This window comes from Vigna unguiculata, chromosome 7 (genome assembly GCF_037176805.1).
Source record: "Vigna unguiculata cultivar grain cowpea cultivar isolate G323 ecotype 2 chromosome 7, ASM3717680v1, whole genome shotgun sequence".
NCBI lineage: Eukaryota > Viridiplantae > Streptophyta > Magnoliopsida > Fabales > Fabaceae > Vigna > Vigna unguiculata.
The window spans coordinates 34,892,176-34,908,498 of NC_140798.1; the positions used below are offsets into that span (position 1 = coordinate 34,892,176).

The 16,323-nt window shown below is 31.1% G+C and overlaps 1 protein-coding gene across 2 annotated transcripts; it reads left to right on the forward strand.

Moving 5' to 3' along the window:
* Positions 1-6,327: 6,327 nt before the first annotated feature.
* Positions 6,328-15,355, forward strand: SEC (Tetratricopeptide repeat (TPR)-like superfamily protein). Of its 2 annotated transcripts, XM_028080152.2 has the most exons (28): positions 6,328-6,734; positions 7,185-7,330; positions 7,456-7,554; positions 7,665-7,715; positions 8,085-8,201; positions 8,332-8,388; positions 9,131-9,250; positions 9,584-9,646; positions 9,765-9,843; positions 10,392-10,501; positions 10,592-10,645; positions 10,738-10,805; positions 10,891-10,993; positions 11,169-11,371; positions 11,684-11,780; positions 12,354-12,425; positions 12,517-12,593; positions 12,688-12,804; positions 12,897-12,981; positions 13,075-13,242; positions 13,427-13,537; positions 13,625-13,711; positions 13,815-13,942; positions 14,074-14,156; positions 14,242-14,347; positions 14,472-14,618; positions 14,771-14,891; positions 14,979-15,355. In XM_028080152.2, exons 1-28 carry the CDS (start codon positions 6,548-6,550, stop codon positions 15,090-15,092), a joined length of 2,970 nt encoding a protein of 989 aa, XP_027935953.2. In that variant the 5' UTR covers positions 6,328-6,547; the 3' UTR covers positions 15,093-15,355. The 2 variants fall into 2 exon arrangements, with proteins under 2 accessions (XP_027935953.2, XP_027935954.2); XM_028080153.2 differs by lacking the exons at positions 6,328-6,734; positions 7,185-7,330; positions 7,456-7,554; positions 7,665-7,715 and having other exon boundaries at positions 8,142-8,201; positions 9,021-9,250.
* The last annotated feature ends 968 nt before the right edge of the window (positions 15,356-16,323 follow it).

The window sequence follows — 16,323 nt, forward strand, 5'->3', positions numbered from 1 at the left end:
CCATTTGCGTCACTAACCATTATCAACCTCATTTTGCAGCCGCCACTATCACAACCACTCATAATTAGGTATGTCAATAGGATGGTACACCGTGGGTAGCAACTCTCTTGTATCCTATCTGTTATGCGATATTCATTATGCGGTACCTGCATATTTTTTTAATATTCATGGATATCTGCAGGTATTCATGAATATTTATAAAAACGAAAAATATTTAAGAACAACATATTTTAACCATAAATTCAAATAGAATATAATATATAACACTAGATAGTGTTGAATAACAATTTAGAAAGAAAAGAAAATCGTATTTTAAAACTAATTGATAGAAAACAACCCAAAAATAAATATGTTAATATTTTAATCATGTTTTTATCTTAATTTAAATGAGTATAGTAGGTACGAATATCCATGGATACGGATACTATGATATTTGTATCTGTCTCCAAGGGCGTACTTGCTTATATCATGGCTTTCTAAAATTTTTAAATTTTATTATTTATATATTTAAAATTATATTTATATATTATTATATTATTTATATTAATATATATATATATATTGACAATTTAAAAAATATAAGTTAAAATAAAAATTAATTTGATGGATGTCGGTTAATAAAATAAGTATGAGTCTGTCGGGTCATCATCACATAAAGTCATCAAGAAAGTGTGAGAATAAAATGATAAAACAAAGATATAGATTGGGAAAGAGAGACATGGAAACGAAGGGCGGATCTTGATAAAAAATCTTGAAGGAGTCAAAATAATATACTAAAAATTTATATAATTAATCATTGTCACTAATATAACAAGAGCATATATAATTTAGTATTAAAATCTCATTGTATGTTTCTCTTTAAAAAAAAATGATAGTTTTGAAGTTGTATTTGATATGAAACTCATTTTAAATAAGTTTTTCTATAATTTCATCTCTTCATCTCATTGGATATTCTCATATTTGATAACACATCCCCTAAATAAGTTTCAAAGAATTATATGAAACTTTCAACCTATAGTTCTTTGAATTTTAAGTCGGCATTCATCTCATTCAATAATTGAATTATTATTATTATGCTTAAAAAGACAAGAATGTATGTTTATTCTATCAATAAAGAAGTTTAACAAAAATTGAGATTAAAAAATTATTTATCAAAATCTAATCGAAATTTGAAAGAGTAATTACTATAAGAAAAATATATGCTAAAAAGTGCTTTTGAACAAATATATAGGACATAACTTTTCTTTCTATATTCATAAAGAAAATATACAAAAAGACTCATGAGATGCAAAAAATACTAAGTATCAAACTAATTTCTTATTATCAATAAACAACAAAGAGTTATTATTTTTTTTCTTTAAAGAATGGGAGAGAACGAAGATGAGAGCACAGAAAATAAATTTGTGTATAACTTTAAATATTTTTTTCTCAAAAACAAAATATCTATAACAATATTTTAAGGGGATTCTCCTTTTTGTGTCCACTTTTCAAAATACCGATTTTACCCTTTAAATATAATAATTTATTAAATTTTTAAAATTTGACCGTTACTTTTACAATCTTTTTATAAGATCAGATATCTCTGTTTCTTTTCTTCTTCTTTATTTATCAATAGATTATTTTATCTATTCTGATATATTTCACTTTATTTTTAATAAATATAATTTTAATACATATATTAACTTAATAACATTATAATATTATCATGCATATTTAAAAGTTACATACACACAGACGCGATAGCGTCTGTGTTACACTAGTATGCTAGAAGATAAATACAATATATTTAAAAATAATAAGAAAAAACAAAAAAAAAAATCTTAATACAATTTATTACTCTTATTATTTTTAATTTTATATTTTATTATTTATTAACATTAAATATTATATTTTATAAAAAAATTATATATAAAAATTTTAAAAAAATAACATATACTTTATAAAAATATTTAAAAATTTGGGGTGGGGGAATGGCCCCCTGCCAACCTTCTAAACATTAATAGATATTCATTTAGAAAATACAATGTAAATATAAAAATAAATTATATGTTAAAATCAATATTTTAAGTTTTTTTATTTTTTATTTATAGAATGTTGAAAATTATTTTAATCATACACATAATTATTAAACATAATTGTGTTTTTAATAAAAAATTATAAATTGTTTTTTTCTTCAAATAATTATTTGCAAAAAAATATTACATTTAACGGTAATTTAATTATTGTAACTGTTATTAAAAAATAATAATTTAAACTGTGTAAAACACTTCCCACTATTTTTTTTAGAATTCTTTCTTTCTTATTTTTTCAAAAAAAAAAATTACTTCGAAATTTAAAATGGTTAACTAACAATTTTTCTTATTTACATGTTTTTTTAATAATTATAACTTAAAATATGTGTTTTTTAAATAATTATTTACTTAAATAATTACTTTTTAATTATTTATATAACTATTTTGCTAATAGATGTTTTTTAAATAATTTTTGAGACCAAATGTGTTTTAAACTAATTAACTTTTAAATATCTAATTATTTTGAGTGTAGGTTTGAACGCCTATTTAAACAATTTTGAAGTCAAGTACCATGTCTTGTTCTCCGTTTGTGATCATGTTCATCAATCCATCGGTGAATACGAATTAAAGGTATTTCAATACTAAAGTCGATGCATGATCGATTCGTGAAAGCAATAAATGTTATAATTAATGTGAGATAAAAGTTTTAACGACCATACCTTTGACTTGTATTTGTAATTTTTGTGTCATGGACCTTTGATTAGGGTTGGTCTGATCACGGCTGAATCCTATTTAACTTACTTTCACTTAGGTCAATTGGTTCAACATGACTGATCAGACTAAGTTGCACTTTTTTAGAAGAATGATACGAGAAGATTAGCATGTCCTATGTGTTGAAGGTGTATCCATTCGGTGATGCGTTGAATGTGTATCCATTCGGTGGAGCTGTGTGACTCAAATTATAATTCTCAGTCAAATTGAGAGTGATTGAGTAAGGTGAAAACAGGTGTGGAATTTCTCATATTCGATTCACAGTGTGCTCAAATTAGCAAGTCGATAACATTTCTAAAAACCTTCTTAAAAGTAATCTCTTCGATCAACTCATGTTGACTTGACCAACCGATCATTGTTGACTTGGTCGACTAGTCTATAGAGTATAAAAGTTATGAAACCTATTTTACAATAATAAAATTATACATGGTAGGCATTGGCGGAATTACTTAGGGACATAGGGGAGCCACGGTTCCCCCGAAATATAATGAATTTAAAAATTCATTACAACGCGATCCGGGAAAAACGTCCTTAAATTTGACAATACCCAACAAATCAAATTGATGAGGTACGAAGGGCTTATCAAGATGGTATTCATGATTTGGTATGATGATATAGTAACGAAAGATAGTGATATTTTTTTGAATTTTACTATAATGTGTGCTTGTTTTAAGCAGAGGAAATGAGAAGAAAAAATAAGTTTTTTTTTCTAATTAAAAAAAAATTATATCTAACAAATTTAATTTGGCGACCCTAAAGTTTTTGTTCAACCCGCCACTGATGGTAGGGTTGTGTTTTGCTCTTCTTAATTAAAGATAAAATGTATGAAAATGAATTAAGAAAACTTCTTATCAGAGAAACGTTTAAAATTCTGTCTATATGTAACTTTGGTTAGAAACACAATATTATATTTTCGATATAAATATTAAACCATATGAATTTTAATATCATACTATATATGTATATGTGTTTAGACTTTTTTATATAACTCACTTTTTAAAATAGGTTAAAAGTTAATTTACATAACTCACATTTAATGTTTAACTTTTTATGAACAATAAAAAATATATTAAGTGAAACACTTTAAATGTTTCAACTCAAACCTAACAAAGGACACAAACTAAAAATACTACAAAATATTTACTTGTTATTTACAACACGTAGAAGTTACATCAAGGATACATAGTCTACCACAAACATGTAACCAGACAAAACAAATACAACACGTAGAAGTCACATTTAATGTTTAGTGTCACACTAATATGAAAAGGTTAAAACAAAATTACTTGTTCACATTAAATTAATTGTATTATATCTTTTTGTTTTATTACTTAACATTGGATGAAAAAATCCACTTGCAAATATTTTTTTGTTAATAATTATTCGCTGATAATCAAATTTGTATTTTTGACTTTAAAATTCTAATACTAATAACGGTAATGGTTGAATCAAATATTCTACACTAGATTAAATATAATTTATAGATATACTGTAATTCTTTTTATTTTATTATTATAATTTGATTGCAATTTAAGTTACTTGACCTACATATATAGATAATTAGTATTATCTATAATAAATTATTATATTTTTATTACTAACAGGTACATTATTTTATTCATATTTTCTTTACATTACGCATCTTTAAAATAAACCAAATTTAATAAATTAATAAAAATTTTAATATATTTTAAAACATTAAAATCCATATAATTTTGAAAAGACAACAGAAACAAAAAATAATAATAAAACAAATAAAATAAGTAATTTGAAGTTTGGTGAATAATTCGTATTAATATTATAGTTATAAAAAATAATAACAAGAATAATTTTATTGAAATGGCATTTTGTCTCGAAAAAAAGAAAATATGCAGATTATTCATTCATTATTATTAAACTAATTAGTATAATTACCGACAGTGTCATTTGGAATAGGAAATAATATGTAAATACAATAATTTAATCTTATTTGCGATAAATATATGTATTTATGAAAAATAAAATTAACATTAAATAAGACAAGATCAAACAAAAAGCCAATAAATTATGACACATGCAATTGAGTAATGAGGTGCTTCGAGACGCTTCGGAATGCTAGAAGGAAAAATACAACCAATCACTTTTTATATATCAAAATAGTGTTATTTGGATAAACTAAAGTATCTAAATTTGAATTTTTGTTTAATTAGAATTTGGTGTCTATTCTTTTATTCATTTTGTTTTTTATATTTTTTTATTCAATTGAATTTTTTTTTTATTTTTTTTATATTCGAAAAAATGACTCAATAAGATATTTTAAATTGGTGTTAACATTAGTACGTTATTTTCTATTTTTTAAGATGTCAAGTATAAAAAAACTAGAGAAAATTTAAAAATAACTCAAATTTTAGTACTAATCTAAATGATAACTTAAATTTTAGTACAAATATAGATTTTATATGATAACTCCAATGTATATTAAATTAAATTTAATAAAAATGGTCATATTAAAAATATTTTATAAAAATAATAATTTAACTGAATCAAATATAAATATAAAAATCAAAAACAAATTAATTGAGTCAAATACAAATACCTAAATATAAGGAACAAATTAGAGAAACTGGAATTCTTAACTTTGTTATTATATAAATTTTATTTTGGTTTAAATATATTTTTGATTTGATTTTGGTAAGAATTGTAATTATTTATTTTTAAGAATTTTGAACATTTTAATCTTTAAAATTTAGAAATGTGTTGATTTAGTATTTATAATCAAAATTTCATAAGTTTATTTAATGTTACAAGTAATTTTTTTTATTAACATTAAAATATAAATAACTTAAATATTATCATAAAACTTAATTAAAATAATAAATAAATTAAGTAAAATTAATTAAAATGATTAAATTCACATGTTTATAAAATTATAAGAATAAATTATATTAAAATAAAAAAAAAACTAATTTCAACTTTTACTAAAAAATAAAAAAAAAATTTAACTATTTTATTTTGTACCCATACAAACAAATGTGTTAGGTTTGTGAGAAATCGAACAAAAATATAAAAGAAAATAAATATAGAAAGCAATGCCATGAATCATATATATTCCAAAACATCACATTATCTTTTGAAAGATAGTTTATCATGTTAGAACATAGTGAAATAATTTCTGCATAAACTCATTCGCTTCAGCAATAAAAATAACAGGCATGTTTGTTCTTAACATCAAATCTGAACACAAAACTTATTAATAAAATATTTTTTTCCAATAATATTATTTCCATTCTTACAAAATTAAAGACATAAATCTAATATCTAGCTGTAATTAATATTACTCTGTTATTTAAAAAAGCAAGGAAAATGTGTGAAAATGCATCATGGTATGTCGGAGGAAAAATATAATAGAACTATTAAATAATATTAAATAAGCCCCTTACGTGTCAAAGCACAATAAAATCTGGCTTTACCGAACGGTGGTCTTCATTTGATTTATCACATCAACGGCCCAGATCAGTCCACACAGAGATCCTCATCACCTATAAAGCACTTCTCCGCCGTGTCATCGTTTCTAGTTTTAACAGAAACGAAGCCCAAAAAGAGAGAAAGAAGAAGGAATACTCGAGAAAATTCTCACATAGGGTTTGGATTTTTCGAGCAATCTTCTTTCTCCGTTACTTCATCTCACGCGATCTCGCTCCGATCCCACTAGTTTACATGATCATATTCTAAGGCGACCTCTGATTCGCCTTTCATCGTTTTCGCCGCCCCTCCCCGCCGGAATCATGATCTCCGTGCAGGGCGACAACCATGCCCACAACCGTCACCACTACCATCACCAGCCTCAGCTTCCTGGCTCCGCCGACACTTCTCGGCCGCAGTTCACCGGGGATCGCGTCGAGCCCTTCTCCGTTAAGCAGGAACCCGCGTCGCTCACTCTTTTACCGCTACGCGGTCATGAATCTAACGAAGGTTTTTTTAATTTTAATTTTGTATTTAATCCATATTCACTGCACATCCAGCTCTTTGTTGATTTTGTGTTGGCACTTTTACCCTTTCTTGCACAATGTTTTTGGGTTTGTGTTTTTGTATCCGCGCTTCATTTTCTTGGTTGTTATTGATGTAGTTAATTCAGCTGGAATCGGATTCTTCAGGAGGTTTTACACTTCTTGTACATTATTTTTGTTCTCGCTTCATCTACATCATAATTAGGGTTTGATAGGGAACTCTTAGTAGGGAGTATTTTGTATTGTACTTTTCGATGTTTTATTACCTATGTTGTTGGCTCTTTGTTCTTTAGTTGGTAGTTGTGAGTGCTTGGATAAAAGTCACAATTTTTACTACTGAACCGCTTCCATGCTTCCCGAGGCTTCCATGAAATAATTTTGTCTGATTATTTGTAAAAAATTCACCTTGACGCAGTCGATGAAGATATGCACTTGTCTCTTGCACATCAAATGTACAAGAGTGGCAATTATAAGCAAGCCCTAGAACACAGCAATACTGTCTACGAGAGAAATCCGCTCCGTACTGACAACTTACTACTCCTGGGTGCAATTTATTATCAGGTTTGTTCTTCTTTTATTGTTGTTGCGTTGTCTGTCATTTGTTGGATGATTTATTTATAATCCTCGGTGCTGATTCTTGTTCCTTTTCTACTGCATTCTGAACTAATGGTACTATTTGCCGGCAGTTACATGATTTTGATATGTGTGTTGCAAAAAATGAAGAAGCACTGAGGATTGAACCACACTTTGCTGAGTGTTACGGGAATATGGCTAATGCCTGGAAGGTAAGTAACCTATTCCTTGATTTCGGTGATGGAACTCACTATACTACCTTCGTGTGCAGTTGGCAGATTTCATGCATTTTTCAGAATAAACAGAGCTTTATTTTGTGCAGGAGAAAGGAAACATTGACCTTGCAATTCGCTACTATTTGATTGCAATTGAGGTCTGCATGCAATTCTCTACTAATAACTATAGTTTGTATTGCTTTTGCTTTATTTTTTATTACGACTTCGAGTGTGGTAGTCCTGTACCATGTTTCAAAAATATAATCGTCGTCATTTTTGTTCAACAACCAAAAGTCAGATTTTTGGTAGTGACATATCTTGTATTAATTTAATTGAATATTTTTGGCTGGCTATCTTAATTATATATATATATATATATATATATATATATATATATATATATATTAATGATTTAGTAATTTCCCCCCTCATTTGATGCCAATTTTCCTTACGTACTTTCTTGTATGTTCTTGTGCAATCCTTGATTAGTTTGTTTATCCTGTTGCCTCTTGATTTTGTTCTTGTAGCTCCGTCCCAATTTTGCTGATGCATGGTCAAATCTAGCTAGTGCATACATGCGAAAAGGAAGACTCAATGAAGCAGCCCAGTGCTGTCGTCAAGCACTTGCTATTAATCCTTTAATGGTATTTTTTTTCTTTTTGTTTGATGATCAGTAGATTCTCATGCTAAGCAGAAAGCATAGAGTCCTTTTACTGTTTCCTTCTGCACTGTTTTATCATGTGGTTGGTGTAATTGCTTTCTGTTGCACTGCAGGTTGATGCCCATAGCAACTTGGGTAATTTAATGAAAGCTCAAGGCTTGGTGCAAGAAGTAAGTCCTAAGTTTGATATTGTTTAAATGGTGTTTTTGAGTTTTGAGGTTTTCTACAATCAATTGGTTTATGAACTATCACTTCATATCTCATAGGAGATAAAGTCTTCTCTTAACCTTTCCGCCACACTGGAACATATTTGAAATTGGGTTTGTTGTACCACTTCCTTCCCTTTTGTAGCGAATGCAGTTTCTCTCTAAAGAGTGACTGGGCTTCCTAGTTTTAGATGATACCCTACTTGATTACAAAGTATCAGTGATTCGCCATCTCGTTGGATTAGTCTGTGGGAGATTTGATTTTTTGAGACCTCTTCTGCCACTCTGCCTGTTACCCAGGTCTGGGTGTACCACATCTTACTGTCAGAGCTACTCTAGTTTCTTTACCCTAACATTGCTTCTTGGGTTAGATGATCTGATGGATTCTCTGGGAAGTGTGACAATTAGTTATTCTTCGGGTCATAACCATCTTCCATTTTCTGTCTAGCCAGATAAAATTAGTAAAAATAGATGTGTACTGGTCTGGAAGCAATGAACGCTCCTTCAATGCTTAGTATTTTGTACCCTAAATCTTTTCTTTCATTTTAGATACTGATTTAAATAATTCGTGCATGGAACTGTGTTCAAATCCACAGTTCGATACAGATGTCAAGTTGTTGTCTTCAAGCCTCGACTCAGATGATGGTTCTAGTTGTAACTTCCATCTCCAAGACTGCAAATAGTCAGAATCTAACATTTTTTGCAGGCCTACAGTTGTTATCTTGAGGCACTGCGCATTCAACCCACCTTTGCTATTGCATGGTCAAATCTTGCTGGTCTGTTCATGGAGTCTGGTGATTTCAACAGAGCCCTTCAGTATTACAAGGTATGTCTCTTTTCTACATTTTGAGTGAACTTCTTGAACTCGTGATAGAAGTGTGATAGAAGCTAGTGGCGCACCGTATTGTATTATTAATTTTTTTTTGTTGAGTTTGCTTGTGATTCTTTATTTCTCGTTATTAAATGGTGCTTACTGGAAGTTTTTCTATATCATACATATGTTCTGTGCTTTTATCATTTTTAGATTAGTGCTTTTTGCTTCGTTCTCCTGAGGTTCTGATGTATTTATATTTAGAATTGCCTCTGATGCTGCCCTGACATTTCTGTCACACTATAATTTATATGTTCTCTACTTTTTTTCCCGAAATTTTTTTTTCAGGAAGCAGTTAAATTAAAACCTTCCTTCCCTGATGCATATCTGAACCTTGGGAACGTCTACAAGGTATGGTGTTAAGCATGATTGGTTGAATTGGATTAGTACTTGTTGGAAACTTGAATTTTTTTTTTATCTATATTAAGCTTCAGGGATGTCTAAAATTTTCTTATTTTTCCTATATCAGGCTTTAGGGATGTCTCAAGAAGCTATTGCGTGTTATCAGCATGCTCTTCAGACACGACCAAACTATGGCATGGCTTATGGTGGGTTCTGTTTTTTTCTTCTCTACTGTTTGCTGCTAATTTATTTTCTTTGTACAATATCAGTGGAAATACTTTTGATATAATGAAGATTGAAAACACCTCTCATTTAACTTCCTTAAAAGTCTGGTTTGGTCTTCTGAGTGTTAATATATGATGGCCTTGATTCAAAAGGGTTTGTTTTGGTGCTGCAACCAGTCATGTTATGTAAAATCAATCAATTCTTTAGAAACTTATAATCAGTTGTTTAACCATTGAACAACTGGAATAGTACGTACTTAATTGATGGATTATCTATCTATTTCTAAAATCACTATCCATAATTTTTTGTGGAAGATCATTGATATAATGTAGCATACTTGGTTGATATATTTTTGCTGTTTGTGGAAAATAACAATTCAATAGTTGTAGGATAGTGAATAGATGATTGTCCCATATGCAGATATCTATTTGCCCAATGGCATATCCAAGTTTCCTTTTTATTTTTTCAAATTATTTGGCTTTACAATTTCGGTACCCTACTTGCACTAATGACTTCAATTGGTGCACAGGAAATTTGGCCAGTATATATTATGAGCAAGGTCAACTGGACATGGCAATTCTACACTACAAGCAAGCCGTTGCATGTGACCCCAGATTTTTAGAAGCTTACAATAACTTGGTTGGTTTCTTCTTTTGTCATAGATAGTTTTGAAATGCTGAATACGCATATGTATTGCATGATATTTTATTTTATTTTATTTTCTTATAGGGTAATGCTCTAAAAGATGTTGGCAGAGTGGAAGAAGCAATTCAGTGCTATAATGTATTTTTTTCTTATCTTATTACCTCTTGTTACATTACATATGTAATATATATCTAAAATCCCTACTCATGTACTTTATTTGTGGGATGAAGCAATGTCTTACATTACAGCCTAACCACCCACAAGCATTGACCAATCTTGGAAATATCTACATGGAATGGTATGTGATCCCCTTGTATCGTATTAATGGTGGTAATTGTGTTATATTTAGAGTGATTTTTCTTGGTTAAAATTCTGTGATGCAGGAACATGGTAGCTGCTGCTGCTTCATACTATAAAGCTACACTTAATGTAACAACTGGATTGTCTGCTCCTTATAACAACCTTGCCATAATCTATAAGCAGCAGGTAATGCATATGTGAAATATAGCTCATGCATACTCGTATGAGTAATTATTAACAGCGAGGTTAGATCCATGCTTGATAAAAGGGGAACAGTTAGGATCAGAAGCTTTTTGCAAAAGCATTGCTCATGACTGTACCAGTTCTGGCAGTTTTCTCATTCAACGTCATATTATTGTAGGGGAATTATTTAGATGCCATATCATGCTACAACGAAGTCCTCCGTATTGATCCCTTGGCAGCTGATGGGCTAGTAAATAGAGGCAATACATACAAGGAGATTGGCAGAGTTACTGATGCTATCCAGGATTATATACGTGCCATTGCTGTCAGGCCAACCATGGCTGAAGCCCATGCAAATTTGGCTTCTGCTTATAAAGATAGGTATACTAATTTTTTTGGTTTTGCTTTCTTGGGTGGTGAAGCCTGCGATATAGTCTTCAATTGAGAAATTAAGGCAATTTGTATTCTTAGAACCTCAGTCACGTTGAAATTGAACCTGGAATTTGCATTCTTTAGGGATTATTTTTCTTATTCTCTTTTTACTCTACTTGGATGCATTAGTAGTCATAAGTTTCTTGTCTAGACTTTATCCCTCCATTGCCCATGGAGAACCTGTCTGTGGCTGGTGTAAAGTTGATCCTAAATATTTTGTCATTGCTATAAGCTAATCTGAATTATGTCACCTTATTTCAGTGGACATGTAGAGGCTGCTGTAAAGAGCTACAAGCAGGCTCTGATTCTGCGTCCCGACTTCCCCGAAGCAACTTGCAATCTACTACATACACTTCAGGTTTTGTTCATTCACTATTATAATATGCATTAATTTTGGCAAGTTTCTTAGAGTACCTTTTTGATAGAATCCTGTTGCATATGCCTTTGATTATTACCTTTTCTGTCCCGATGCATCTTCCATACAATTAAGTGGCTATTTCATTGACTGGCTTCTGATAGATTACGTTGGTCCGGTCATGTGGTTGGAATGAATATAATACGTAGTATTGTCTCCTTTATGTTACCTGATTGGACTCTGGATGAGCTTTTCAGTATAATTGATTTGACTCGTGATTTGAATGATGCACTATATGTTGTAATGCACCAATGTTCGTTCTCATTGTTATTTAACTTTTTATCTTTAGTATTGCCTTGGGATATCACTTTACTCTTTCCCACATGCCAAAAAGGATCGAAGATGTTTTTCCTGTCTGGTGGTGTGTGTATTTAAATGCCATTGCTCTATGGTCCGCTTTTCACAATGCTTTGCTCTGCTAGTTCATGGGCACATGTTGGTAGTAGTATTACATATTTTAATGTAGTATGTAATTTCTTTTGTCATCAATCAGTATAATCTTTTGTCATATTGCAGTGTGTCTGCTGTTGGGAGGATCGTGATAAAATGTTCAAGGAAGTTGAAGGGATAATCAGGAGGCAGATTAATGTCCGTAGTAGTCGTCTATACTCTGTTTCACTTATCTTTACACGCGTACTTGTTTGAGTATCCTTCATTTATCATTCTTTCTGTTCTTCAGATATCCGTTCTTCCTAGTGTCCAGCCTTTCCATGCAATAGCATATCCACTTGACCCGATGCTTGCTCTGGAAATTAGGTATGAATGTTACTGTTCACAGGAGGCACAACCAATTAAAAAATATCAAGTGCTCTATTCAGTACATATAGTATGTCCTTCCCTTTCTTTGCAGCCGTAAATATGCTGCACACTGCTCTGTAATTGCATCTCGTTTTGCTCTTCCTGCATTCACCCATCCTGCTCCTATTCCAATCAAGCGGGAAGGAGGATATGAAAGACTGAGGCTTGGGTATGTCATCGTTTTTGTAGCTGAACTTCCTGTTCTATGTACCAAAATGTTTTTTGTTTTAATTTTAAGTATGGGAAACATGTGGGTTGCAGGTATGTGAGTAGTGACTTCGGTAATCACCCTTTGTCACATCTCATGGGATCTGTTTTTGGTATGCACAACCGGAAGAATGTTGAGGTATTTAATGTGGTTTTATTTAGTCTATTTGTCTATTAAGTTTTATTCTTTATGCTCTCAATGTACTATCTATATATCTATATCTCTATGCAGGTATTCTGCTATGCATTGAGTGCAAATGATGGTACTGAATGGAGGCAACGTATTCAGTCTGAAGCAGAACACTTTGTGGATGTGTCTGCCATGTCATCTGATTCAATTGCAAAAATGATCAACGAGGATAAGATACATATCCTTGTCAACCTCAATGGTTATACAAAGGTAGGGACTAGTTATTCTATGATATATTTTTTATGTATTCAAACCATAGTACAAATTGTTGTAACAAAGTTGGCTTTATTTTACTTTTTTACTGCGTGGTGTTGTGACTGACCCTTTTTTCTCCTGTTGGAACTGTAATTTTATCCTGATATTGCACGACGTTGCTCTACTTGTTATTTTCCAGGGTGCCAGAAATGAGATATTTGCTATGCAACCTGCACCAATTCAAGTTTCATATATGGGATTTCCTGGAACAACTGGGGCTACTTATATAGATTACTTGGTCACTGATGAGGTGAGATATTAGATAAAAAAGAGAATGAGTTTTTATCAACTCGCTCATATTACATGCATCCTTATTTCTTATTATTTCTCTTTGCAGTTTGTTTCTCCACTACGATATGCACACATTTATTCTGAGAAGATTGTCCATCTCCCCCATTGCTACTTTGTAAATGATTATAAACAGGTAAGTTTTCTTACTAACATTTAATGTAGAACTTTTGTTTAATTCAATGTTGTATGTTTTTGTATGCATCGCATTAATTGTCCTGCATGTTTTGTTTATTCAGAAAAATCAGGATGTGTTAGATCCAAACTGCCCACACAAACGATCAGATTATGGTCTACCAGAGGATAAATTTATATTTGCATGCTTCAATCAACTTTACAAAATGGATCCTGAAATATTTAATACATGGTAATTTCAGGATGCTCTCTATTGTTTGTTTATATGAAATATAATGCCCCTCAATTATGTTCAATTCTTGTTTCCTATTTTTCCAAAATTTGGCAGCTTATTCTGTTCGTGTCTGACAATGCTTATTTTAGGTGCAATATTCTTAAACGGGTACCCAACAGTGCACTCTGGCTCTTGAGATTTCCAGCAGCTGGAGAAATGAGACTGAGAGCATGTATGTGTTCTCGTATGGGCGTGAGATCTTTTCAAATTTTTGTTATCTTTATTGTATGCTTTTCTAATTCATGAACCACTTTCAGATGCTGCTGCACAAGGGGTACAGCCAGATCAAATTATTTTTACAGATGTTGCAATGAAGAACGAACACATCAGACGGAGCTCTTTAGCTGACTTATTCCTTGACACGTAATTACTGACCCGTATTTTTGTGTCTAGCTTCATTTTCCTATTCGCAGCCTTTACTCCCTCGCAGTTGTTTACTTATATTGTTCTGTTCTTCGTCTTATATGTGTGAACTGTACACTTTTAGGCCTTTATGCAATGCACATACGACAGGAACGGATATACTGTGGGCAGGTTTGCCGATGGTTACTCTACCTCTTGAGAAAATGGCTACTAGGGTTGCTGGGTCACTCTGCCTTGCCACTGGACTGGGGGAGGAGATGATTGTGAGCAGGTCAGCACTTTTAAGTTTGTTTTTTTTGTTCAGTGTGGTTGTGCCATACTTCCCTGGCTTTTCAAACATCATGGCTTGCCAATGTGCTTATGCCGCTTGACAATTATTTTTGCTAACTTGCTGCTTTTCAACTTTTGTGGAACCGTGTATAGCATGAAAGAGTATGAAGAAAGAGCAGTATCCTTGGCTCTGAATCGGCCGAAGCTTCAAGCTCTTACTTCTAAGCTTAAAGCTGTACGCATGACGTGCTCTCTGTTTGACACAACCCGCTGGGTGAGTGGAGATTATATTGAGACTATACAATCTATATGGTGTTTTCATTGTCTGTACAGTTCTCTAAGTTGATCTGGAATCTTACAGGTGAGGAATCTTGAGAGATCATATTTCAAAATGTGGAATCTGCATTGCTCCGGTCAACGCCCACAGCATTTCAAGGTCACTGAAAATGATCTCGAATGCCCTTACGACAGATAGATATAGGAATTAGACGGGAATGTAGATAAGAAAATTTAAGAGAAAGTCGTATAGAAGCTACCCACATTGTTGAGACGTAGTTCACTCAAATATGTTGTGGGTTTAGTTACTCATTGGAGATGTATTACCTTGTATTAGTAAAAGGAAAATTTGTGACATACTTACTCCGTTGGGGTGGGTATTACCTTGTAGTAGTAAGAGTCTAAAAGAGTAAAACAATGTGACTTATTTTTATTTATAACAAAATGTTTGCTTTGGAGTTTTGCCTTCTCTATCTGCGATTATGATGGATTGGGATGAGGAATTTGGTAAATAATTTAATTTCAGATGTCATTGATAGAAATGACTTGTTTGGACATAAAATTTATTTAAGTTTTGAACCATGAAAATTCTGAGAATTTTTTGAAGTGAGGTGGACGTATTTTTTTAATATAAAATGAGCTTATTTTATCTGATTCTTGTTCGAAATCGAAATTTCATTGGAGCTGAAAAGGAAGATTACTGTAAAAACATCATATACGGAAATGGCTGGAAAATAATTCTCGGCTTAGAAATGCTAGGTTTGGGCTTAAGGCACAGTCGGAATCAACCCAACGTCTTTTACTTATGATCCGTAACGTTAAATTAAATTAAAATTTCCTATTTGACAATCATTTACTTTTAATAATTATAATTTTTACTTCTTAATTCATTTTAATTTTTTTAATCTGAATTGTTAGCACAAAAATAAAGTTTAAGTAGTATTTGTGTAAAATCTTATTGATTGATTACAACTTAAAGGAGTAACTTTTTTAATAGAAGTAGATACTACTAAAAGTAAAAGTAAATAAATTGAATTACTAAAATAATAATAATAATACTAAATACGTGTAACATCATAAATTCGAAAATGTGTAACATGAAAGCAATAACTTAAAATTTGAACAGCAGTAAATTTAATTTGTTTTTCTCTTTTGATTACAATAGTTGGAGTTTTCTTTTTTCTAAAAAAATTGCACATTTTAGTCTAAGTTTCATTTTTTAATACTAATTGTTCTTATGGAAACAAATAAGAGATATTAGGGACATAAATAACACCTTATCTCAGTCCTTGACCTCTCGAGCTGTTACCGTATATGGCTTGGACTTTTAAGGGATTACCTGCGAAGAGGGCTCCGACGATCAAGTCAACAAAGGGTTCTCAAAAAGTTGAATATTGGATTAGGAATTAATGAAAGCGTCCCTCTTAATT

What these genes read in the sequence shown, in the direction of transcription:
- SEC (XM_028080152.2), top strand. Translation starts at nt 6,548, where the DNA reads ATGATCTCCGTGCAGGGCGACAACCATGCCCACAACCGTCACCACTAC. An exon ending in TAGAAGCTTACAATAACTTG is followed by an intron (nt 10,502 to 10,591) that starts GTTGGTTTCTTC and finishes ATTTTCTTATAG; the next exon opens with GGTAATGCTCTAAAAGATGT. An exon ending in CCATAATCTATAAGCAGCAG is followed by an intron (nt 10,994 to 11,168) that starts GTAATGCATATG and finishes ATATTATTGTAG; the next exon opens with GGGAATTATTTAGATGCCAT.